At 41.9% G+C, this 25,381-nt stretch overlaps 3 protein-coding genes across 3 annotated transcripts; all 3 read left to right on the plus strand.

Annotated features, from left to right (window-relative positions):
- The first annotated feature begins 8,389 nt into the window (after positions 1-8,389).
- Positions 8,390-10,346, plus strand: LOC306942896 (protein FAM163A-like). The gene is made up of 3 exons (XM_079529064.1): positions 8,390-8,476; positions 8,899-9,013; positions 9,402-10,346. Exons 2-3 carry the CDS (start codon positions 8,921-8,923, stop codon positions 9,780-9,782), a joined length of 474 nt encoding a protein of 157 aa, XP_079385190.1. The 5' UTR covers positions 8,390-8,476; positions 8,899-8,920; the 3' UTR covers positions 9,783-10,346.
- Positions 10,347-13,143: 2,797 nt separating this feature from the next.
- LOC306942097 (rab GTPase-activating protein 1-like) lies at positions 13,144-19,472 on the plus strand. The gene is made up of 8 exons (XM_079527809.1): positions 13,144-13,954; positions 15,096-15,170; positions 15,684-15,794; positions 16,739-16,843; positions 17,076-17,159; positions 17,515-17,586; positions 18,094-18,321; positions 18,658-19,472. The coding sequence occupies exons 1-8, from the start codon at positions 13,844-13,846 to the stop codon at positions 18,838-18,840; spliced, it is 969 nt and encodes a 322-aa protein (XP_079383935.1). The 5' UTR covers positions 13,144-13,843; the 3' UTR covers positions 18,841-19,472.
- Positions 19,473-21,455: 1,983 nt separating this feature from the next.
- ebi3 (Epstein-Barr virus induced 3) lies at positions 21,456-25,074 on the plus strand (the record flags this gene model as incomplete). Its single annotated transcript, XM_079527467.1, has 4 exons — positions 21,456-21,560; positions 21,759-21,876; positions 22,187-22,350; positions 24,079-25,074. 4 exons carry the CDS (start codon positions 21,456-21,458, stop codon positions 24,229-24,231), a joined length of 540 nt encoding a protein of 179 aa, XP_079383593.1. The 3' UTR covers positions 24,232-25,074.
- Positions 25,075-25,381: the final 307 nt, after the last annotated feature.

The following is a 25,381-nucleotide window of genomic DNA, read 5'->3' on the forward strand; positions in this document are numbered from 1 at the left end:
ACTTGAGTCTTTTGATGGCAATTATAAAGGAGAAGCCGCTCGAGCTCAAATTAAATGCAAGTTAAAGCCTGCAACAACCTGCATTAGGCTAAACTCGACGCACGAGTGGCAAATCTGCAATGATGAAATTATTTTTGTCCAATTCAATTAACTTAAAATGATGTGTGAGCGAGCCTGATGTTTGCTTGTGTTGTGTTGTGTGGCTAAATATATAAAGCTTAAACTGATACTACCCTGCAGGCACTGAACTTCAGCACCATGGACAGAGGCTTACAGACTGCGATTTAGGCATTAACACTGATTAACACACCCAGACCCACACACCCATTTCAGCATGCATATTTCATTTGAGTCTATAGCAGCATAGCCTATACTTTATTATAAGATAACTGACGTTAAACAGGCAAATGAAAAACGCTTAAACGGCGTTCAAAAGTCTCGCTGATGTCTCGGGTGACGTTATGGCACAACGCGTTGCATGTGTCGTCACCCCTCCCACAGGTGACAGGCCTATCACATCTTCAGCTGACACTGTTGCGTCTCCTCCTCTCCTCCTCCGGGGACCAGCGGCGGCACGGCAGCTCAACTCCCCGCGAGGAGCCGCACCGAAGAGGACGGACGGAGCCATGCCGAGCAATGCCACTCATCACCCGGCGGACCAACCTCTGATGATATCTGTCTGGAGCGCTTCAGAGAGAGGAGGGTGCCTTGAAATGTCCTCCTAGGCCCGTTGGCACTTCGGAAGAAGTGAACGGAAGAAAAGAAAAAAAAGAGGATGCCCGAGAACGTGAAATCGGATGAGGGTTCTTCTCGGTGTTTTTAATGATCAGTGAGAGGAATTCTGCAAACGAAGCAGAGCTCAGCCTCCGCGGGCTACGCCGCTGACGCTTTAGTATAGCCTAAGCCTACTGATCACTAACCAGCAGTGATAAACGGAGAAAAACACGGGTTTTCCTCAACAACCAAAAAACGCTGGCGCTGAGAAACAGCTGTGCTTGAAGCAAAGAGGTAAGGTTCTGTCGAGGGATTTTTCATCATTTTCAAGCGATTGCATTCTTCGTGTGTCCATCTGCCACTTATGCAGATCAGTTACTTACCGCTTAATGAGTGAAAGTGTGATTAAAATGGGCTAATATCTCTGTAGCCTATGTTCAAAATAGAGATTGATTTGATGGAAACATTAGACTAATGTTAATAATTTCCTTTAACGAACGTTAGCCTATACGCATGTCACGGGGAAAAAAATCGTTCGTGGAGATTAGTTTTGGTCGTCTAGAATGAGTGAGTGGGGGGTGAATATAGCCTAAGTAATGAGTGATATAGATATCCTAAATGAAAGAAATAAAGATTCCATGTATGGGTGAGCGTGCTAATTGACGGTCTGCTAACAACATGTTCCCTTCCAGGCCATCACAGGATGATAAACAGCTCTTAATTCTGCATGCAGGCTTAAATAATGATGGCACTCCTCTTGTGCCCTGTGGCATCTCCTGACATCATGGCAATAATAGATGCCATGTATTCTTTTCCCAGGGGGCTTTGCAGCGCCGTCCACTCTGGATGCCAGGATGCCATCCCCCAGATGGTGACTACTCTACTACTACTACTACTACTACTACAACAGGTAAGCTGCGGTGTGTGTGTGTGTGTGTGTGTGTGTGTGTGTGTGTGTGTGTGTGTGTGTGTGTGTGTGTGTGTGTGTGTGTGTGTGTGCAACTTGTGTGCATGCGTGTGCTTGTGTCTGTCAAGCTATGGGCATTTCTTTCTTTCTTTCTTTCTTTCTTTCTTTCTTTCTTTCTTTCTTTCTTTCCGATCTTTTTTTTCTTTCCAGATTTTTCTTGTCTGTCTGTCTATGGTTCACGTGGTGTACATTAAATATATTATAGTAAATTAATGAGAACATTTTCATGGGGACATGCTGTGGACACAGTGGTTCTCAAAGGGTCCAGGGACCCCCACAGGGGTCCCCAGCAAAATGAGTTAATATAGCATCAAAATCACTTTAACCACAGGTCAATGTTTTTTATTAAAAATGTTATATGAATACGCTGAACCTTTAGCTTGACAGTGAATGGTCTAAAGGCACTGACATAAATTCACATCACTTGAATATACGTACCGTAAATGAGCATGTGCTGTACCAGTCAAATGGGAAAATGTACAACTGAATTCCTTTAGAGGTTATCTGACAATGACAGTGTGTAGTCCTTTTATCTCCCACTTTTCCCCCTATAGCTTCCATTGCCATTGTTTCTTTTTGTTCAGGCGATGTCTCTGTCCTAGTTGTTGGACGTGTTCTTCTCCTCACACGCTGAGATGAGTGCTTTTTCAGAGGCGAAGGAAAGGGGGGAAAAAAAGTCCACATTCTACTACCTGGCTAAATTGTCCTGTGATGGAAAAATATTGTTAAAGGAATGAAATCTGAATAATTGAAGCCTCTGGGCTTTAAAATTGCAGGGCTCACCGTGATTTCCAGTGCAAAGTTAGAGGCCACCTCTCCGAAATATTCATGTCATTATTTAAGAATGGATATATCAAGGATCCACTCAGCTATAGCCCCCCCACCCCTGTTCAAATATACCATAAGAGCTATTCTCTTTCTGTTCTCTCTGCTCATCTCCATGTCACTCCACCATCCTCTTCTCTCATGTTCAAGCACTCTCTGAAAGCAACAGTCATATAAGAGAAATAACAAAACCACATAAAGCACATATGAGCTGAATTCTCTAGAAAACATTTTGTATCATTTAACTTGTGGAATCATCATTTTGGTTGTTGCATTTTCCACTCAATAGTAACAACAATAGATGTTTACAATTAAATGTTATCAATTCCTTTTTATACATTATGTAAGAATGGCCATCAACAAAAGGGTTCTCAAGGCAAACCACAGGGGGTTTATACTCTCCCTCGTCAAGCGTCAACGTCATTTCCTTGAGCGGTACTTGGGATCAATTTGGTTCCATTTGTACACTCTCAGAGTTAAATTAACATTGATTTTACTTTTACAAAATAAATTGGGGGTCCCAGAGATAGAAATGCCATTAAATGGAGGTCCGTAGACGAATGCATGTCAAACCTGGGGGTCCTTGAAATTAAACGGGTTGAGAATCACTGCTAGAGCCGTAAACATCTTCTCTTATGGGGGTCCCATGGCATCTCTCTTCAAATGGTCCAATTTGGGGGTCCTTGACATGAAAAAGGACTGGTTTAAAGCAACTAAGTACATTAAGTATTTTTTTGGTATTTTCACTTGAGTATTTCCAAATTTCAATACTTTTACTTCACTATATCTCAGATCCAAATATTACTTCATTTATTTGGAAACTTTAGTTACTTTGTAGATTTTGATTATTATTACAAAACATACATTAACCACTTCAGCCCTATATACATTTCGGCCATTTGAAAATAGACGATCTACAAGCTCATAATGCGATGCACTGTGAGTTTGTAGATCTGCTATTTTCAAAATATCTTTATACATTTGAAATGGGACATGAAATGGGCATAAAGAGTAGTTATACTTTAAGTAGGCCTACATTTTGATTCCAATACTTTAGTAGTTAGTACTTTTACTCAGATATATTTTTAATTCTGGACTTTTACTTGTAACAGAGTATTTCTACATTGCATGTTGACACTTTGACAAGTAAAGAAATGTAGTACTTTTTCCACCACTGTATGTTTGGCAATAAAGGGCTGTGTGTGAGGGCATTCACATGGACACATGATTGCATGGTACAACTTTTGGCATAAATCTGTGCTATTGAACACCCTTTATGTCTGTGTGTTGTTTCGGAAATATTGAACCAATGGAAAGTAGTAAAAAGGGCTTTAGACAAAACCTCTTAACTCCATTGGACCCTCAAAATGTCTGCTAAAGCAACTAACTCCACCACCTCTCCCCCTCTCATGGAAGTAATTGACAATATATAAAGTTACAACACCAACTTTGATGAGGCTGTATTGCTTTGTTTTAAAAAATATAAGGTTTTCTTTATTTCCTGAAAAATGTATATTTTTTATTTCCTGAAAAATGTATATTTTTTATTTCCTGAAAAATGTATATTTTTTATTTCCTGAAAAATGTATATTTTTTTATTTCCTGAAAAATGAACATTTTGGAGTTATGAGGTTTCTTCCCGACACCAGAGATATACTGTACATGTGCGTGCTCATTGGTGCACGTGTTACATGTATATACTGTACATGTGCGTGCTCATGGGAAGTGCTGCTTCCTTCATGGATGTGCATCCAGTACTGCAGTGGTTCCCAAACCTTTTCATGTCAAGGACCCCCAAATTCACACTAATTGGCCCACGGACCCCCATTTTAAATGATATGCCAGAGACTCCTATAAGATTTTTACAGCTCTAGCAGTGATTCTCAACCAGTTTAATTTCAAGGACCCTCAGTTTGACATGCATATTAATCTACAGACCCCCGTTTAATGGCATTTCTATCTCTGGGACCCCAATTTATATTGTTAAATCAATGTTAATTTAACTCTGAGAGTGTACACCAAATGGAACCAAATGAATCATTTAGGGTCCATTTGGTTCCATTTGTACATGTAACTCTGAGAGTGTAGAAATGGAACCAAATGGACCCTTTTGGGTCCATTTGGTTCCATTTCTACACTCTCAGAGTTACATACCCATAAGGGACCATTTGGTTCCAAACTATCATTTAGCTGGGGACCCCCTGGAACTCCCTCAAGGGCCACTGGGGGTCCCCGGACCCCACTTTGGGAACCACTGCAGTACTGTTCAGCACATTGTGCATGTACTGTTCCATGTATAACACCTAACACAAGTGTTAGGATTTTGTTTAGTTTCCCACAGAGAGAGTGAATCAAATTGTGACACCTCACTGCTGGCTGCTTCTCTTCTCCTGCTGGTCACCAGGTCAGGAAAAGACAAACTGCTAAATATAGGCTCCCAAATAAAGCAAATAAGCCGTCTCCTATAATAACACTTTATGAAGGTCAAAATAATACAGTGTGACACACAATCACACACGCGCGCGCACGCACACGCACGCACACGCACGCGTGTCACGTGCAAAACCCTACCCGCAGAATGAGATACAAAGTACACAATAATGAAGTGACCAACTGGTGCCTGGGCTTAATTTCATAGAACCATACTTGACATTTTAATACAAGTCTGAATGAGAAGCCTATTGAATTAACTTGGTCCCCGTCACTTCCCGGTGTAAATAATTGACAGGCTTTTTTGGCAGAACCCTCCTCTAAGACTAAAAACTAATTTATACGTTGTCACATAATGGTGTCACTCCCAAAGAATTGGAATAAAGAAATTCAAGCTAACACTGCAACAACGTAGACTAGGTTCCTTTAAAACCACACAACTAAATCCAAGGGGTATAAGGACTAGAGTCTGTGTGTATGCTTACATGCATTCGTGCATGTGTACGTGCGTGCTTGTGCATGTTATGTGTTGTATGTTGTGTTTGTATGTGCAGTCTGTGCACATGTACGTTCATGTGCGTTTGTAGGGAGTTCAGTGTGTTTTAACTATAGGCCCCATGTGTGTACAGTAATGAGGTATTTAATTGACATTTTTCATTTAATCTAGACTTTAATAACCAGTAATATGCCCTGAGGGCGATCCGCCTGGGTGATGGCAGACTGCTGGCGCTTTGGCATGGGGGGTCAGATCAACATATGGAATGAATTCTGTCTTGAGTGTACAGGGTTTGATGAGGTCAGATCAACATAAGGAATATCAGAACAGGTCAGCTCCATATGTGGAGATCTAAGGGTGGCAGCGGGGGCAGTGTCTTGAGTGTACAGGGTTTGATGAGGGCCCAGGTAGGGCCCTTAAGTTTTGGGCCTGTTGAGAACTCCAGTTTTCTGCTGCACTAATAACTTTGGGGCGGGCCCGTCTAGAGTTTGAATGGACAGGTATCAGTCAAAAGGGAGACATCGAAGAGGAAGGATGGGTGGGGAGGGATCAACATATGGAATGTTAGAACAGGTCAGCTCTATGGAGATGGAGGTGTGATGTCACAAGGCGTGACCATATATGGAGGCGTGATGTCATGAGGTGTGACCATATATGGAGGTGTGACGTGACACACAGAAATGCAGGTTTTCATAGTAAATGCGACCTATGGTTACAATAAGTAACATCACATTACACTCATGGGAAATTAGTCATTATCAGCATGTGTGATTGCACGTAGCATTGGGGCAATTTTCTTCATTAACCACATGAACCCTTGTGTCCGTATTCTTGGGTGAACGTTCTGCGAAAATATTGAATATTTATTTTCTGCCAAAATATTTATAGTAGAGCGAAACAGGAGGGGTCCTAGACTAGTTTATACATGTATATTTATCTTGTGTTCTTACTCCCTGTTTTGTTTTTTGTGTTTAGTCATGTTTTCCTGATTGTTTAGTTTCAGTAGCTCTATGTTCAGTTGGTTCTGTATTCAGTGTTTAGGTCTTTCTGTCAGTCTCCCTCTGTTCTTCCCCAGTTGTTGTATCTTATTTTGTAGCATGTCCTTCCTGTCTCTGCCTTAGTAGCCGTAGCCCGTAGCCTGTCTTTTTCACCTATACTGTGATCATTTCCCAGTGTGTGTTAGCCTAGTGATTCTCAACCTGTGGGTCGGGACCCCCAGGGGGGTTCCCCAAACATTTCACATTGCCATTAGGCTAACCTCCATACATGGTTTTCACATATGTTTACATTTTCACTGTCAGAGGATCTATGCCAGCATAGAATAGATCATCTGACAGTGAATTTATTTTTGGTGTTCTGTGTTTTTTCTGTGAATTTTACTTTGCTTTGGCAAAGTGAGACAATGCCAGCCATATCAATACCAATTAAGCATTCTCAATTGAACAGAAAAGACATGGGGAGTTGAGTTATGCTGTGTGGCATCATGTGGCAGTCAGATGGAGTAAAGATTGAATGGAAGATAAAGGGAGGAGAGGAGGGGGAGGATGGATACGGGTGGTGGAGGAGGTGGGGGTGTAGAATACCGAGGTAAAAGAGTGAGATGGACAGAGGAGTGATAGAATGAGAAAGAAAGAGAGAGCCAGAGAGACTTCACATTGCTTTTAACAGCATTAACCTGGCTCACCGTGTATATAATTTAGTGCCATGACGCAATGGAGATACTGCACACAAGGAGCTGTGTGATGAGGACTTCTAAGGCTCCCCCACCCCACACACACATACATTGTCTTTTGTATCCCTTTACTCTTTCACTCAATCACCTAATCCTTTCTAACATTGCATTGTTAGCTTGAAAATCTGTCATCTGTCAAGTGACAAGTTGTGTGACAAAAGTATAAATCACTTTCTTCACAGCGCTTGGTTGGATCAGTTTACAGAGTTTTTGGGGAAGCAAAATAAATCTGGGCTCACATCCAATTTCACAGCACATACTGTAGGTCTGCTGCAAACACATCTCTGACGTAACAGATCTCTGATTATTTCAGTTTTGAGTTCCTTCTTTGTTAAATAATTTGTAAATGCCTTTGTCAAGTTTGTTTTCCCACATTTTATCCCACAATCTTTTGCATCCTGATGAATCTACACAAGGTTTCAGATCCTGACACAGTTGGTAGTACTTGTACTAGTACAATAGTAAGTTTGTTTGTTTTATATGTTAATTGTTAGTTGCGGTTAGCATAGATCTGATCATTCTCAGTGTTTGTTTGTTAACTGGCTTGGTAAAGCCGGGTGGATGGGTGGATTTTGCCACACGATAACACAATGTCTACCAGAAATGTATTATATTATTAATAATAATATTTATTATACTATTCTGCATCTGATGAGCCAGACACAGTCTGTCCTGGCCCAGTAAAACGGACCCATCTCATCACTGTACTCTCGGACTACAGTAACTCCTGTAATCCTGAGTGTTAATTTGAACATGTTTAAAGGATTTTTACTGTCTAAGCCAAGGGACAATACAAAATACTAAGAATGATTTGTGCTGTTATGTGCAGGTCTGGTAAGCGTAGTGCAGTACAATTACTGAACGGATGCTAAAATCTCACACACTGCAATATGGAGAGGCCAGGCGGCAGTATGTGGGCTCCCATATTATTTTACAATCTGTGCCAGGTTGGGGATTTATGTTAAATGTACTTATGTCTCTTTGGTGCTGGCCTATAACAATATGCTCCACTCTATACACATTCACACAATTCAAATTCAAAGTATTAACTAAGACACAGATGAGTCGCTAGAGTGACTAATCAAGGATGTGCAATGAATTCAAGAAGCTTCCTTGCGTCTAGCGTTAGAAGGTAATGTCAGAGCCGAGGATAGCACTGACTGCACTCGTGTTAATTCACTCCTCCCGACTCTTCCTCCCTCTGCAGGGGTTGCAGTTAGAGGAGGATTTGAGAGAAACGCCCCCGGAGACCCGTCATGTTCCTCCACCTTCTCAGCATGATCCGTCTCTCCATCTCCTGCTGTCTTCTAATGTGAGTCTCCAGCTCTTTAAGACAGCTCGGTTGAGTCCATTCCCTTAGGTTATGAAACCATTTCACTCACAGACATGTTAACATTAGCCACCAGTGAACATTTTACCTGGAGGCTGGTTTACACTGATCACATCATCACAATGTTCACAATTGTCACAAGTAAAAGAGTGGGTGAACCGTGAAATTCGTTTTTTGTGCAGTCGTTAGTCCAAGAAAAGAAAAGAAAGGAAAGAGGGGGGGGGGGGGGGGAATCAAGGCAGGAAAAATGAAGTTTGAGTTAAAAACTAAAGCTTTTTCCACAAATTGTACAAATAAAGGGCTTCCCCATGTGCTCTCTCTCTCTCTCTCTCTCTCTCTCTCTCTCTCTCTCTCTCTCTCTCTCTCTCTCTCTCTCTCTCTCTCTCTCTCTCTTCTCCCTGGAGGGTTTAATGGAGAGCTGGTCGAATGTCAGCGGGAACTGTTGTTATAACCGGAGGAATTCTCGCCGGTGTCATACTACTGTGCATTGTAGCAGTGCTCTGTTACTGTAGACTCCAGGTATGTTGTGCGCGTGTGCGTGTGTGTATGTGTGTGTGACTGTGTGTGTATGTGTATGTGTGTGTGACTGTGTGTGTATGTGTTTCAATTAAATTTAATTCAGTTCAATTCAAATGAGCTTCATTGGCTTATGCTTCAGTATCTGTCTGTCTAGAAATGACCAATATTACCAATAATTAATTATGAGATCGAGTTCTATCTCTCCATCCCTGTCTCCCCCTCTCCATCCTTTCTCCTTTTGCCTTTTTCATAGTAGTACAGTGTCATGCAGCAAAAATAGCAGATCTACAAGCTCACAAGGTGTTGCAAGGCTACACAGTTTGTAGATCTGCTATTATCTGCTTATTTAACTAAGTATAAATCAGACCTCCCTCTCCATCTCTCCCAGTACTACTGCTGCAAGAAGAATGAGTCGGAGGTGGATGTGGCCTCCACGGCGGGAGCCGAGTCCCACTCCCACTTTGCCTGTAATGCGTGCACTGCCCTGGCCATGGACGGGACTGCGGTCACCTCGGTGTCCCTCGACCGGCTAAATGGCAGTCCCCAACGCAATTACTGCCCCACCTGCTCACCCTACTACCTCCGCCCTGGACACACCGACGACGTGCGCAACGGAGGGGAGCGTCTTGGCTTCCACACGTATTACGAGAACCCTTCTGTCTGTCTCCCCCTGTCCATCAACCCGCAGGGCTCCTCCCCCATGAGATACGACAGCCCATGCTCGGACATGTTCCCATCCCCACCACGCCCCTACAGCACCCAGGTCTGACAATGTGAACACACGATGAACACGCTCACACTCCTGACGTGCACAGAAGACCTAACATGCCGGACAAATGCTTATTCAAGTGTAAACATGAGCAAACATGAGTCTTCTGAAGTTAAACACGTGCTATTCAGACATGCACTATGACACACGCATCCGATGACCATTGTGACCCGGGTGATAGCCTCCGTGTCAGGTATTAACGGACAAACTCCTCTTGAGCCACAGAGGGTGGGCTGTAGAGGTGCAATCCATGACGGCTGTGTGGTCTCCATGTCAAAACATACACCCAGAATAAATAGAACCTTAGTATATCTTTGACCCCACCCTTGTACTCACCCACACCCCATCCCAGTTCCTGTAGCTCTCCTTGACATTGTTTGCCCCTCTATCCCAGCTAGCATAAAGTGAGAGCCTGGATGCCCCATTGCCCCCTCCCCCGGGCTTATTGTACATGAGGGCTATCAGTTTTTTGTTTTGTTTTTTGTTTACTTGTTAAGATTGTCGTCTTAAACCGAATACATAACCCTAATGGTTTGTTTCAGAGGCATGACATTAAGTAAAACATGTGGGATATTCTGCCTTTTGTCATGAGAAACGTGGCATTGGAAAGCAAGACCTTCTTTCTGAGAATTAGGCTATAGGCTCCTATACCGATTTGGAGTCCAACTAAAGTGAGATGTCTGACTCCTTCTTAATCGGAACCAAATTAGCTCAATGAAAGACATTTGACATCTCTAGACTATCAGGATGTAGTCTTTGTGTTTGGATATTAAAGTAAAAAGGGTGTAGAGACATTTAGATCAAAACTATTAACTTAAATGTATTAATCACACAACTTCAACTTTCTTAATCAATTTTGTATCCATAAGCTGTGATATGTAGGTACAGTAAAGTTAAAAGTAATGCAGTATTATTCTTCAGTATATGCCTGACTCTGTGGATCTTTCAGATGTGTTATGATTTTAGTGTGGGAGTGTCAGGGTTTCAGTGTGTCTCAGGAGACCTGTCTCAGTGAAACCTCCCTAATCTTCTGTCTTTTTATCCAGGTTAGCGATAGTCTTTGCTTGTGTGTGTGTGTGTGTGTGTGTGTGTGTGTGTGTGTGTGTGTGTGTGTGTGTGTGTGTGTGTGTGTGTGTGTGTGTGTGTGTGTGTGTGCGTGCGTGCGTGCGTGCGTGCGTGCGTGCGTGCGTGCGTGCGTGCGTGCGTGCGTGCGTGCGTGCGTGCGTGCGTGCGTGCGTGCGTGCGTGCGTGCGTGCGTGCGTGCGTGCGTGCGTGCGTGCGTGCGTGCGTGCGTGCGTGCGTGCGTGCGTGCGTGCGTGCGTGCGTGCGTGCGTGCGTGCGTGCGTGCGTGCGTGCAAGATAAAAGTAGGAACAAAGTAAGAGGTATTCAATTCAGGATTAGCTTAACCACTTTGACCCTGACCTCCCTATTTTGGGCATGTCATTATAGGTGCAATAGCTTCTAGACGGGCTGGGCTGTTTTTCGAAATAATTTACATTCTTGAAACCTTTTAAAATGACTGAAAACAGGTGTTTAAAGCAGTTCTGAGAAGCCATGTCACCTATTTTAGGGGGGGAAAAGAAGTGGTACATTATATATAATTGTATCTATTTGTTTATTTAGATGTTCACTCTGCACTGGTGTTCACTGCAGCTTAGCCGATATACTTCAGCAAGTCACCACAAAGAGCACCTGATGTATCAAAATGGACTTTTACCCTTTATTTAGGTGGATCTAGTTCCTTAATTAATTTTGATGGTTGGGAAATTTTATTTTTCAGAGCCTGTACTAACATCATTAGATTGCGTTCGGGATACTCTGATAATGAATAGAACCTATTTTAAACAACAACAAAATAAATGTCCACATTGTTTCACAAAATGTTCCTTTTTTGTGGAGGAATAAACATTTATATCTGCCTGGAGAATGTCTTTGTCTTTCTTCCACAATGGAGTCACAACCTGGCCCTGGTTCAACAGTTAAAGCCCTCAGTGCATGTCTGCATGATATTCTCATATGGACTGGACAAGCCAAATGTTGGTGCAAATTGGCAAATGCCCATACATGGACTGGACATATCTTGCCTTAGACATCTTTTTTTTTGTTAAAACCATTACCATTACTGACATGATATGGACCATGCTACTGACCTGATACTGACCATGATATGGAGACACAGTACCAATACCATGGTAAATGGTGCATTTATATAGTGCCTTTATCCAAGGCGCTTTACAGAGATTGTGCACTACATTCACCCATTCATACACCGATGGCAGCAGAAACCATGCAAGGCACCAACTAGCACATCAGGAGCAATTAGGGGTTCAGTGTCTTGCTCAAGGACACTTCGACAGTAACTCTGGGGGAGCCCGGGTTCGAACTGGCAACCTTGCGGTTCCCATCCAGGCACTCTACCCCTGAGCCACCGCCGCCCCATACAGAATGGAGACACAATGGCCAGCACCATGACATCCCTGTCACACAGTGTTATGAGAGGAGCTTGATGTGACAGGGCAGAACAGAAATAGCCGAGCTACAAGCTCACAGTGCATCACCACGTGATATGCTGTGAGCTTGTAGAACTGCTATTTTCACTATTTCTGAAAAATGTAGCTACATTTCCTGAAAAGTAATCGTTTTGAACATACCCAGTTTCGTCCTGACAGTGACGCTATGCAAGTGGGGTGCGTGGGAGTTTTATTTTTTTCCTACTAAAATTATTGTAAGAACGGAGAACAATTGAATCTTTTTATTAAAGAAATGGAGGGGAGCAGCCTCACTCTGCCCTGTCATCTGTCTTTGGTATTCTGTATTCATGGCATGGTATTCCTGGTCCAGCCGTACCTGCTGGACCAGTTTCAACTCCTGTCTAACAACTTGGCCAAGGCCATCTCAGCTATCAGGAACAATAGCGAGAATACTGTAACGAGTCTCAGGGACGGCAACACCCTGAGGTGAAATATCACAAATACCACGCGTTTATAACCGGCAAAGAAAACAAGCTGCTTGCTGTGTATACGTCAGACCTCTAGAACCTGTATCTCTGTGTGTGTGTGTGTGTGTGTGTGTGTGTGTGTGTGTGTGTGTGTGTGTGTGTGTGTGTGTGTGTGTGTGTGTGTGTGTGTGTGTGTGTGTGTGTGTGTGTGTGTGTGTGTGTGTGAGAGTGAGAGAGAGAGAGAGAGAGAGAGAGAACGAGAATGAAACTAGAAAGGGGGAGTGAAGGAATAACAATAGAAGAGGGAATAAGGTGACAGAATAAGAAAGAGAATCACAGCAATGGGTGTCTCTGTCACTCCCAGCAGTCATATATAGGTCTCAAAAAGCACCTGCAAGACACACTTGCCAGCCAGTGTGTGTACTGTGCATGTACTTTAGTCTGACCTGCTACCTGTAAATGTAAGCTTTTCATTTGGCCGCAGACTTATCTCTTGGAGTACGCTATACGTCTGCACCTGTCTACCTTTGGACTATAACTACACAGAGTCTCAAAGGAGTTCCCCTGCGTCTGGAGATCTGGACTTTATCCCCCTATCCTGATTTACCGGCACGCCGCTGGATTTCCGCTTTACAGTCTAAATATGGGAACACGGGAAACTGCTGCTGCATTTGTCTGAATTCAGTTTCTGCCTCTGATGAAAGCCACCGGTCCACAGGAGTGACAGATTCATCTCGGAGCTCATCTGGGACCTACAGTACAGACTTCATGGTTAATTCTCACTCCACAGTCAAACCAGTTATCCTATCAAGTGCTGCTGTACACTTCCTGGAGTTAAACTGCCTCCCATGCCCTTACAAAGGCAGGGCTTCTGAGAATCCACGCTGCCTGGAATTCACCTGTGAGGACATAAACAATTAGCACAGTAGGCTGTGTCAGTGTGTGTGTGTGTGTGTGTGTGTGTGTGTGTGTGTGTGTGTGTGTGTGTGTGTGTGTGTGTGTGTGTGTGTGTGTGTGTGTGTGTGTGTGTGTGTGTGTGTGTGTGTGTGTGTGTGTGTGTGTGTGTGTGTGTGTGTGTGTGTGTGTGTGTCAACCCCTGGGACCCTTTAATAGTTGGGCAGGATGATGGAGGAAGTGTCAATCATGATGGCCTATGATGCCCACATAGTGGACCAGATGAATGAGGAGGAGATCCTGGCTTGTCTCGTGGCAGAATCTCGGCCCAAATCCACAGTAAGATTAACCACTTAACCCATTTGGACCTGAGGCCGATTCAAAATCATATGTATTTTGGCCATGGACCACTATCTCAAAATATTTTTGTTCAAGGTACCCCCAGAAGCAAACAATTTAGTTAAAATGCCTGCTCAATTCCTGCCCAAGTGCTGCCCAAGTGCTGAATTCTTTGTCTTGACAATCTTGACAATCAGGTCAAAATTTGTGTCAGGTGAGACATGACCTTTGACACTATCTAAATGTCTCAAAAGAAGAGCAGGGCGACAAAATAAAACCACCCCAATTGTATAAGTTATATTGTATTAACATACAGGTACTCTACCATACAAATTGGACAAATTTACATTTTATTCATTAAAAAAGGTTACATAGCTAGGCTTTAATTTCCCAAGTACAATGAATGGCAAGAACTTGGTGCACAGACAAAGAATATAGTAATAAAATAGATACTGACAGACACTGATACTGATAGCCTATTTCTCAGACAGTTATAAGACCGTTTTACTCCCTTAGGCTCTGGAAACTAGTTCAGAACTTTAAAACAGTCAGTATTCTTTAAAGGGAGTAAAATAAAGTACTATACACAGGCTGCAATGTGCTGCTATTATCAATAGCTGAGCAATGACTACTACAACATATTCAACTTAGGGCATGGCCATCACATTACAGGCAAAATATAATTTGAGGCTCAATGAATGTAGGATCATGACCCTGGCATTGACTGCTTCAATCAAAAACAATGCTAGCAGTATAACAATAGTGACTTGCACTGAAGGCCATGAGCATAAACAGACATGACAAGCAAGGCAAAACAGATTCCCGTGTATAGATAGGTTTGAAATTGCAGACAAGAGGGAAATACAGAATGGAGGTCAAATATTTTGGAATCAAGAACTGGCATACATTTCAAGAAACTAGCATTCTTTCTCAATTGGAAAAATATTATTCCTTCCTATTCCTATTTTAACTTTTCTTATCCCTATCTTGATCTGTTTGGGTCTGTGCTTGATTTTTTTTCACTCAGACTCTATCTGGCTCCATCTCTGTTTGGATTAGATAACTCTCTTTAGCTTAGTCAAACATGACATCTGTTGATATTACTGTAACTGATTGGCCTTGACTCTCCCTCTCTCCTCAGGTTCCCTCTAAGAAGCCTAAACTCAAGGAGAGACAGTTTCAACAGCTGCAAGAGGACCATATAGATAAATACCAGGTTAGAAAATATAGCAAATAATATACTACAAATAGTATGCTATAAGACATTTCCCTTTAAAAATACTACATGTTTAATTCTAGGGGAAGAAAATTAAAATTGACATTCAGTTACTCTAAAATAATGTGGAACACATATAAGTGTTTAAATGACCTACTAGCACGTACTGAGTTTATTTTATAGTGCGCATCTCGGTTTTTGAAAATCATTCGATCTTGTCGGCCTCTATCTCTACATTTGTACGTTTCTCCTTGTCCCAGACGTGATTATTTTTTAACCTTTCCTTCAAAGACATTTGACTCAATACATTTGCAAGTGTCTCACACTCTCACATTCTCTCTCGCTCCCCTCGCTGGAAATCTTTTCTTAGGTAATAGGAGGTCTCAAGTCTAGGCAGTTCCGTACCTTTTAAGATACGGCTGTCCTGAGCTTTTCCTGTAACCATCTATGCTGTCATATTGTGTTCTGCTGTGTCACGTTCTGCACAATCTGACTGTGTTCTGTGTCCCATAGAGAGAGAACCACCAGCTGCAGCAGGCCAGTCTGCGTCTGGAACAGGAGAATGACAACCTGGCCCACAGATTAGTCGCTGGCAAGATTGCCTTGAAGAACGCTTTGGATGAGGTACTTTTAAATACTGCTCTATGTCAAACAGACAGAGAATACTATTGTAAAATCTGCTTAGAAAGAAACAGAATGCTGCGTGTCAAGATTTCAAATACCAAACCATTCGGCCACTGTTTGCCGAACTAACTTAAATTTCGGCACCCAAACAATAGATGTACAGTATACTTCCAGGTAGGTTTTCAAATGTAGGACAGGCTTGCAACCTAAAACCGGCACAAACAGCAAAGATCAGAAAGGGGGGTGTGGTGTTAGCTGGGGAAAGCCATATTGTAGAGGTGGGTTTTTAGAGTGTTTTTTTATGGTTTGGGGGGCAGGGGCTTCTCTGAGAGTATTGGGTAGTGCATTCCACAGGGGTGGGGCAGCAAAAGCAAGCAGGTACGGTACTTGGTCCTGGGGACCTCAAATAGGTTGGCATCACCAGACCTGAGGGAGTGGGAGGGGACATGACATGGCGTTTGAGGAGCCATGGGTGGAAGGTGTGAGTGTGACAGTGGAGTCATCGGTAGAGCGGGTGAGGGAGTTGGGGCCGATGATGATTTCCGATGTATTGCTTTGAGAATTTTATTTTGCATCCATATCTTTACTTCTGTGAGGCAGGCAGTGAGGGTTAGGGCTAAACTAAAGCATTCCATTGTATTACTTTCAGTGGAAGGTTTTAGTATCACACCCTCTAAAGCCCTAACCACACCAAAGGGTCACCATGCAACTCCTTGGGTCCAAACGATTGCAAGGAGTTAACGCTAAAACCGTCTTGACCCTTTGGTGTGGTTTGGGCCATTGAATTCCATGCATTGAATCACTAGGGTCAACGTGGGTCAACAAGGGCGTGGTTAGGGCTTAAGTCTAAGTACTGTTTCAGCTAGGGGCCTAATTCCCCCAAATACATTAACCTGAAAAAGTCAATATACCTCCTGATCTACATGCACGGTGTGTTGACACAGGCAGAGGACAAGGTGGATGAGCTCACCAAAGACCTTCTACAGACCAGACATCGGCTACGGGCCACAGAGGAGGAGAAGAGAGGGAAAGACGAGGAAGCAGCAATGGTAAAAACAATATCTGAGTTTTTCATTCCCATTCCCTTTTTGAATTAATAACACTTAATCACTATGAAATTCCATGACCAAAGGACCAAATAGAAGCAATAGCAGGATTCTTTATGCAACTCTAAGAAAGGTTTGTTTTGCGTAGCAAGACGAACAGAGATGTTCGTCTATACTTACTATGTATGGGTATCTAAATTCAGTTAATGGTTATTCTATTCTTTCCTGTGATAAGTTGAAGGAGGTATTTCGGAGGGAGTTGGAGAAAGCTGGACAGGAGATTAAGAGGTCAAATGGCATCATCACAGACTACAAACAGGTACATGGCTTGATCATAAGACAAACTCTTGTTCTTGATGTCAGTTCAACAGGTAAAACATTATTTAGCCTACTTGAATGCCTAACAAAAGCTAAAACTATAGGTATACTGTTACATATGAACAATACAGACACCATTTCTGTTATTCTTTGCCTTGTTGATTTGTTATATAACAGGATTTATAAATTAATCTCCCTATCAGTATCAGTAATTCCTTTGTATGTGGTGTTAACCACTTGAACCCCAGCATCCCTATTCTGGGGGGAATGCCAAAAATAGCCGATCTACAAGCTCACAAAGCAACACTCTGTATAGAAGGTATAAGTTGTTAAATGTGAGATGTTCATTCTTCCAGATTTGCTCTCAGCTGACTAGCCGTCTAGAGAGGCAGCAGGCAACTCACAGACAGGAGATGGACACACTCAGGGTGAGAGAACACTTACTGGTCACACTTGTACGACTGATTTATACATTTTATGTATAATTGTGTGGCTTGCTGAAAATAGACGATGTGTCATGTTTTTCAGATGGAAATCTGTTATTTTCATGACGTGGCCAAGTATATCAGCCATTACTCACCCTGTGGTGTTCCCCTATCACCTATCATTTCATTTTCCCTTTCTTGACTCAGATCGGTTGAGAATGTTTGTAAACAAATTTGTAGAGCTGATTTCCGAGTGCAATGTCTATGGATAACAACACTGTATAAAATAAAGTGTCCAGAACATTCGCTATGTCAAGTTTGTCAATGGTTGTCAACTTGTCAATTTTAGCCTGGTTCTTAAAAAAATAATCTTAAAAGCTTGGTGATTTTCTTTGGTTAAAATAAGTGTTCAAAAGCACTGTGATTGTACTGATTGCTGTAGGGTGTTAGTATATCACTCTAACTCTATCTCATGTCTTGTTGTCTCTTCTTTATCATTCTCACCCTCAGAGCACAGTGATGTCATGCTCCCACTGCAGGTGCATTCTAGAGTCAATCGACCATTCCGACGCGGGTCAGGAGGGTGGAGAGCAGGTCAGTTCCATAGAGGCAGAACAGAGCGGGGAGGAGCAGAGGAGGGACGAGGAGATGGAGTCAGTCAGAGCCCAGGTCACAGAGCTGGAGCAGGAGCTGGCCCAGACCAAAGTCCAGGTGGTGGAGTCCAAGTGCAAAATCCAGGTCAGAACATCACATACACACACACACGCACGCACGCACGCAAGCAAGCACACACGCGCGCACACACGCGCGCACACACACGCCACGCACACGCACGCACGCACGCACGCACGCACGCACGCACGCACGCACGCACGCACGCACACACACACACACACACACACACAAAAACAATCTAATATGACTGTCGTGGAGCTTCACTTGACAACCTGCCTTTTCCTTGACAAGAGAAAGGCTCCACAAGCCTTTATGCTTTATTGCACAAATGTGAGTTAGCTGAACCATCCAAACCACAAGTGTTCTTTGCTTCTTTTCACATGTACCTGTGCTCTATAGGAACTGGAGCACCAGAGAGGCGTTCTGACCAGTGATCTCCAGGCAGCGAAGAACAGCTGGCTCCCTGCGGACAACAAGTGGGGGCCTACAGAGCATTCATGTGCCCAGACAAGGAGGCCCCTGGGCTGTCCAAAGTGCCCCCCTTACTGGCTGGCGCTCAAAAAAACTGTTGTGGGCTCATAGAGAGGGCCGCGAAGACCTCTGAGACCAACAAGTGGAGTTCACTCAGGCCAAAAGAAAAAAATTAGGGTCACGTTGCACCTGCAGTTGCATATTGGTTAGACTAGCATTGACTGTACAGTATAATCACGGCTCAATTTTAGCTGGAGACCTGTATTGTATGTCATCCCCTTTCTGTCTATGTGTCTTATACAAAATAAAGTAAAACTAAATGGAAACAAATGACCTTTTTCCACTTCATACTTGGATATGTCCAAGTCTGTCTCAACAAGGAGAAACTCGAAAACGTAGTTGGTTTCTGTTCTGTAAGCCATTAATAGATTGGGGCTGTGTTGCAAGAAGGCTGTAATGGATGTATTTGATGCAGTACGGGTTACTGTTTATCTTGTGCACTAGATGGCAGTCACACAGTGGGAATAACCAAGTAAAGCTGATAGATGTATTGAAACCAGGTGCTGGGTTTTGAGGTTCGCCTTTGTCACCACTCTTTAACTGTTAACTGTTGATGAAATAGACCTTGCAGTTTTTCGGTGACACCAAATGCTCTGTTGTTGTATGTATGTATAATGTCTTGTAATGTATGTACAATTTCATGGGAAATAAATGGGCACCCTGCCCGATGATGGATTTTTAAATGATGTGGAAAGTCTTATTTTATAACAAAACAAAAAAACAGGGGAATTCAAGTTTCTGCACGTCACTTATGATGAGATTTTGGGAATAATCTGTGGGTTCTTCTTGAGTGGATTTCCTGTAATACTCAATATACACTATGTTCCTCTTTCACTCTGACGAGTGTTGCTCTTTAAATGGAGGTTAACCATTGCACTTTTCAGTCTGCAGAGCAGTCAGTAAGCAGAGATCACTATCTCTGCACTTTGACATAGAGAATAGAATATAGCACAATAGAATGAGAACAGACCAGTGAACAGGACAAAGCACAGTGTGGAATAGAAGAGAAGAGAGCAGAAACGAGAGAAACAGAGTAGAACAGAACAAAAGAAAACAGAATAGATTATTGTAGAACAAGGCTTTATTGCTCTGAGCAGAGTTTGTCTTGCACAAGAGGTTGGCTCTACAAACAAAGTGCGACTCCAAGACAAGTTTGATTGCAGCTATTTTAACACACAAAGGATGGTTGTGAAAGGCTGTGTCAGTGTTTATGTCATTGTGACTCTCCTCGGCTGTGTCCTTGGCAGCAAAGGACTGGATTTACTGAAGTCAACTATAGCATCAAGGAGTGAGTATAACTAACTATAAATAAACTATAAACGATTTCCCCTCTGTTTGTGCAATGTTTCTTTTATCAATTTACTGACAAAACATTTTAAAATAATTAAAGAGAATAAAATAAGCATATTGCTCTGTCTAGATGTTTATCAATCTACATTCTACAGTATGCCTGCCACTTTATTATCTACCGTAGCCTACTGTATACAGTTACATCAATAATATATAATAATAATAATTATTATTATTATTATTATTATTTATTTAGTATTATGCCAGTTATCAACAAGCACCACTAATTCAAACTGTTGACATTTAAAATTGTCTACTTACATGTATTGTCTTTTGCCATCAGTGCCTCCATCAACACCTGAAGTCCATTGCCGGTGCTCTGCCTATCCCAACCAGACTCTCTGTTCCTTGGTTGAGCCTCAGCAAGTTGTTCCAACACATTACATCATCACCTATAGGTAAACCTTCAACAGAAAACAGCAATAGTGAAATGACTTAGGTCAGTGTACAGCATTAACCTGTTGGGTACATTCACAGTGAAATGACTTAGGTCAGTGTACAGCATTAACCTGTTGGGTACATTCACAGAAAAAAGCTAATCTATAAGCTCACGATGCGTCTCTTTGTGACTCGCTGTTGTGAGCGATTTTCTGGAAGGAATTCAACTTGGTATAGAGGGAAATAAGAGTGGAACACAGGCCACTCATGTCCAGTTTACTAAGTATAGAATCTTACTTACAGTATACTGTACATACAAGTGTACAAAATGAAAATACAGTGTACAAAACTATACTGTGTGTGTGTGTGTGTGTGTGTGTGTGTGTGTGTGTGTGTGTGTGTGTGTGTGTGTGTGTGTGTGTGTGTGCACGCACGTGCATCTGTTGGTATGCGTATATCAGTGAAAGACATAGACCATCGGTCACCAAGCAGTGCAACTTCACCCCAAATGGCTCCTCATCCTCTGCACTGAACTCAAATTCTACATCCTCATCTGGCCAGGTAGGATACAAGATTATTTATGATGTCAAGTGTCCTGTAGAAACAAATCACATTTCCCCTTTGGAAGCTGCTATATTGACTGTTATTATCTGGACTTTCATTATCCTACTTGTAAAAATGCGCAGTGCCTCAGAGGTCTTGCACGGTACACCACACAGCATATCAAGTCAAATCATCTTAATTAAATTGAAAATTCCTCATGGTTGATATATTCTGATGACATCACATTCACTTTATTATACAATGCAGGTTTCATTTTTTTCCAGTAGGAAGGAGCGGCTACATCCTCCCGGTTGGGGCACCTCACTGTGCCATTAGGGTGCAATAGTATAGTATAGGCGACAGAAATGTGTGTGGAGGGTTCTTGCCCTAGCTGCATGGTGGCCCTCCTAGTGCGGCACCTGTCAGCACAGCAGGGATTGTTGGTCGGGAGGTCGTTGGACGGAGGCACGGGCGTCCTCCCGGTGGGGGCAGATGAGCAAGTAGGGCACAACAGCAGTGATAACACTGAAAATGTGTGTTTGGAGGAATTCATTGGCCTACTCTTAAATTGAGAGAAAAAAAGGGGAAAAAAGTATTGGCTAAATAAAATGTGAATATTTCAAGTCCAATGATAGAGTTGGGTCTCGAGTCAGTGTATCATCATACATTGTTTGCCCATCCCACTGCATGTCCTGCAGGTAATGAACTGCCACCTGGAGGATCTGAAGCTTCTCACCGACTACATCATCAACGTCACAGCCGTGAACTCTCTGGGAAGCAGTTCCAACTTCACAAGCTTTATGTTGGAGGATATTGGTGAGATCCAGAGTTCCATTATGTAGAGCCTATTCATAATAGTAATACTCCTTCTTCTTTATGCAGATAGTAGGATAGGGGACACTCTCTCTAAAGTGAAGTATATTGTAATTAGTTCAGATAATACAAACATACAGTGTATTTTTAGAAACAATATTGTGCTAGTTATAGGACAATGGTAACATTGGTTTTGTTTCATCTGTGTATGTCTCTCTCTCTCTCTCTCTCTCTCTCTCTCTCTCTCTTTCTCTCTCTCTCTCTCTCTCTCCTCTCTCTCACTTCCTCCCTCTCTGTTTCTCTGTGTCTGCAGTGAAACCAGACCCTCCAGTGGACATGCGGGTTTCCCCTGTGGGTTTCAAGAAGTTGTTAGTGGAATGGGCCCCTCCCCCCACTTGGTCCAACCTTGATATCTTCCCCTTAAAATACCAGATTCAGTACCAGTGGGAAACCAGGGGCACCAAACGCACTGTTCAAGTAAGACTATATCCATATATGCGTGGTTCATGAGAGTGTAGGCTACAAATAGAACAAAATGGGGTCCATTTGGTGCGATTTGCACATGCTCAAGAGTTACTCTTACTACTAAAGCAAAATGAATGTGGTTAATTCAAATTAAACAAAAACTAAAATAATGACCATGACCATTTTAGAAAACGTCAAGAAAAAAACAAAAAGTGAAGCTAAATTGAAACTAAGAGTTTAACTAATATAACTATAATTAATTATTATTTGTGTTAGTTTGTTGACTATGATTATAATAGAAAAATAAAGAGAATCCTCAAGTAGGCCTGAGGACCAGATCAAAGTGAACTATCAATACATCTCCACCATTAAGTAATAATGCAAAGACCTGTACTGAGAGTGACTTTTTGACACACTGATGTAGGCCTACATAGACATATTACTATTAATAAAATAAAATAGAATAAACTGGAAAACTAAACAAAAACTAATTGTGAATAATATTAATTAAAAATAAAGCAGAACTAAAACTGGTAACACCTAAAGCAGAGCAAAGTCTATTTGAAAAACATAACCCAGGAAGCATTTTATACAATATTATTAAATTATTAGGATTGTCACTGCCTGTGCCCTATACACAGTAGACTAATTAGGAACACACTACACAGCTACCAGCTTCCAAAACCATCAAACTGGTGTCTGGCTGGGACGCTGGGAAGTATGTATGTTTAGTACTAGTAGTGTTTGTGTTGCATGCTTCTTTACATACAGTACTTCTGACAAAAACAACACAAAGAAACATGTGTGAATTTATTGTTTTTTTTCTTACTTTATCGAGTCAGAAACATGAATTTATTGTTAGTGCTATCAATTATGTTGATTGGAAGGTGCCAAGTACTGTGGAGGAGGAGGGGTGTTTGTTTCATGGGTTACAACACAGCTAATTTTAATAATATGGTGAGTGATTTTATTGGCACCTGAAATATGTATTTGAAATTTGTTTTGTAAAACATTGTAATAGTGTAAGTAGATAATGCTGTATTTTTAGTGGACTGAATGACCAATTACTAATTGTGTTTTGGTATGGTCCACTTGCTATATATTGGAGGCTGGAATTTTTGCTCAGTTTTGGCCTGGGCTAACAAACAGAGCACACTAGCCAAGGGTCTTTTTTTATGTCCAGTCTTATTTTGTATTTTTTGTATTAAGTAATTTTGTCCGGGGCCTGCTGCACAGGTGAAATAAAAAAGCAAAAGTGCATCCTTGGACTTTTATCTAATTTTTGGAAGCCTTAGCCATCAGCCAACTGTTGCAAGGATTATATATAACAGTACCCAGACATGCTCAGAGATGTCTTAAGGTGTGATGAAAATGTTCTGAAAAACAAGTTAATTACAACTAGAGAAACACATGGATAAGGATGCCTGTGACATGGCTGCCATTTAACAATACAATTTAAAAAAAAGGAGGGGGGTTGTTTGTTGATATGTAGCACTCTGATATGTTTGCACGCACGCACGCACACACACACACACACACACACACACACAGACAGGACAATGGATGTTGTCTTTTATCCTTAAAAGTACAAATAGGCTATGATTATGCATATGTATTTTGTCATTAAAGATGTCCATCGATTTATTGATGCATTTAAAGTATTACTGTGTTTGCAATGTGGGAATCCATTCTGTGTAAATTAAAAGATTTTATTTATTTTTTGTTTTCTGTCCTCCACAGCTGGGACCATATGAGAATAGCAGGGTGGAGCTGAAAGGACTGACCACAGACAGGACCTACATGGTCCAGGTGTGTTCCATGGAGCTGCTGGGCCTGGGAGAGTGCAGCAGTTGGAGCAACGCCGTTAAAGTCACCATACCAAAGCAGGGGTAGAGCAGTGGTTCTCCCATGGACCCCCATAACTCTGAGAGAGTATGAATGAAAAACCGACCTGTATGGGTCCCTTCGTATCATTCTCAGGGTGAGGGAGGTCCATTTGGAACCCCCTCAAGGAACCCTGAGGGTCCCTGGACCCCACCTTGAGAGCCGCTGCCCTAGAGACTCGTGTTTTAAACTAGCAATGTGTGGTGGAAAAGTACACTACGCCATACTTGTATACTAGTATACAAGTATACTACTACTCCTGGTTAAATATTACTCCACTACAAGTGAAAGTTGCTTAGTAAGAATTGTACTTGAGTTACAGATACTGAAAGTATTTGATTTTAAAATACTCAAGTATTCAAAAGTAAAAAAAATAATATTTTTAGATCAATTGTTTTCACAATGCAGTTACAGAATGTGGTAACTTGGTGAAACCACTGACTTGCTTGCAGAGCCACAAAGCCCAGTGAAATGCTATTAAAAACGTCAGCATACAGAAATCAAACTTGACCTTTTTATTACTTCTATAGTACTGTCCACTCAAACGAGGTGAACAGGCCTCTAGTGGTGACAGGAGAGAATTCTGTGGCAAATCCCATTTTAGAAAAATAAGAAAATGCAACTTAAAAGTAATGAGTAACAACAACCTCCATAAATTGTAATTATCTTTTAAATAATAGTGGACTAATAGTCCCAAAAAATAAGTAAAGTGTGTATACTTAAAAAATGTAAGTACATTGTTACTGTCCACCATGCACTGGCAAAAATGAGCAACTGTTTTCCGTGGATGGTTAGTTATTTTCAATGGACAAATTACAAAGTGAAAAACATGGACTATTTGCATACATTCTATCATTATGATCACATGTTATATTTCTTCATAATACTGTTCAGACTGTCGGACGGTCTATTTACTTGTGTCTCTGTATGTACGTACTGTATACATACATGTGTAGTGTACGTCTGTAATCCACATAAAAAAAGAGAACCATTCTGGATGGGCCATACATTTCCAACTTGCAGCGTTCCAAGTAGGCCATTGCCCAACGTTCACCGATCTAGTCTTCAATAATGTGAAAAAATAAAATACGACTTTTATGACCAAAGCCAGACTATCTATATCCATACATTACATATACATTAACCACACGCTATTCTG

The sequence above is a fragment of the Electrona antarctica genome, assembly GCF_951216825.1.
Source record: "Electrona antarctica genome assembly, chromosome: 18".
Lineage (NCBI taxonomy): Eukaryota > Metazoa > Chordata > Actinopteri > Myctophiformes > Myctophidae > Electrona > Electrona antarctica.

Excerpts from the sequence above, each read along its gene's own strand:
- LOC306942896 (XM_079529064.1), top strand. The coding sequence starts at position 8,921 with ATGTCAGCGGGAACTGTTGTTATAACCGGAGGAATTCTCGCCGGTGTC. Across the intron at positions 9,014-9,401 it reads TCTGTTACTGTAGACTCCAG|TACTACTGCTGCAAGAAGAA; the intron begins GTATGTTGTGCG and ends CATCTCTCCCAG.
- LOC306942097 (XM_079527809.1), top strand. The coding sequence starts at position 13,844 with ATGATGGAGGAAGTGTCAATCATGATGGCCTATGATGCCCACATAGTG. Across the intron at positions 15,795-16,738 it reads TGAAGAACGCTTTGGATGAG|GCAGAGGACAAGGTGGATGA; the intron begins GTACTTTTAAAT and ends GTGTTGACACAG. Across the intron at positions 17,587-18,093 it reads AGGAGATGGACACACTCAGG|AGCACAGTGATGTCATGCTC; the intron begins GTGAGAGAACAC and ends TCTCACCCTCAG.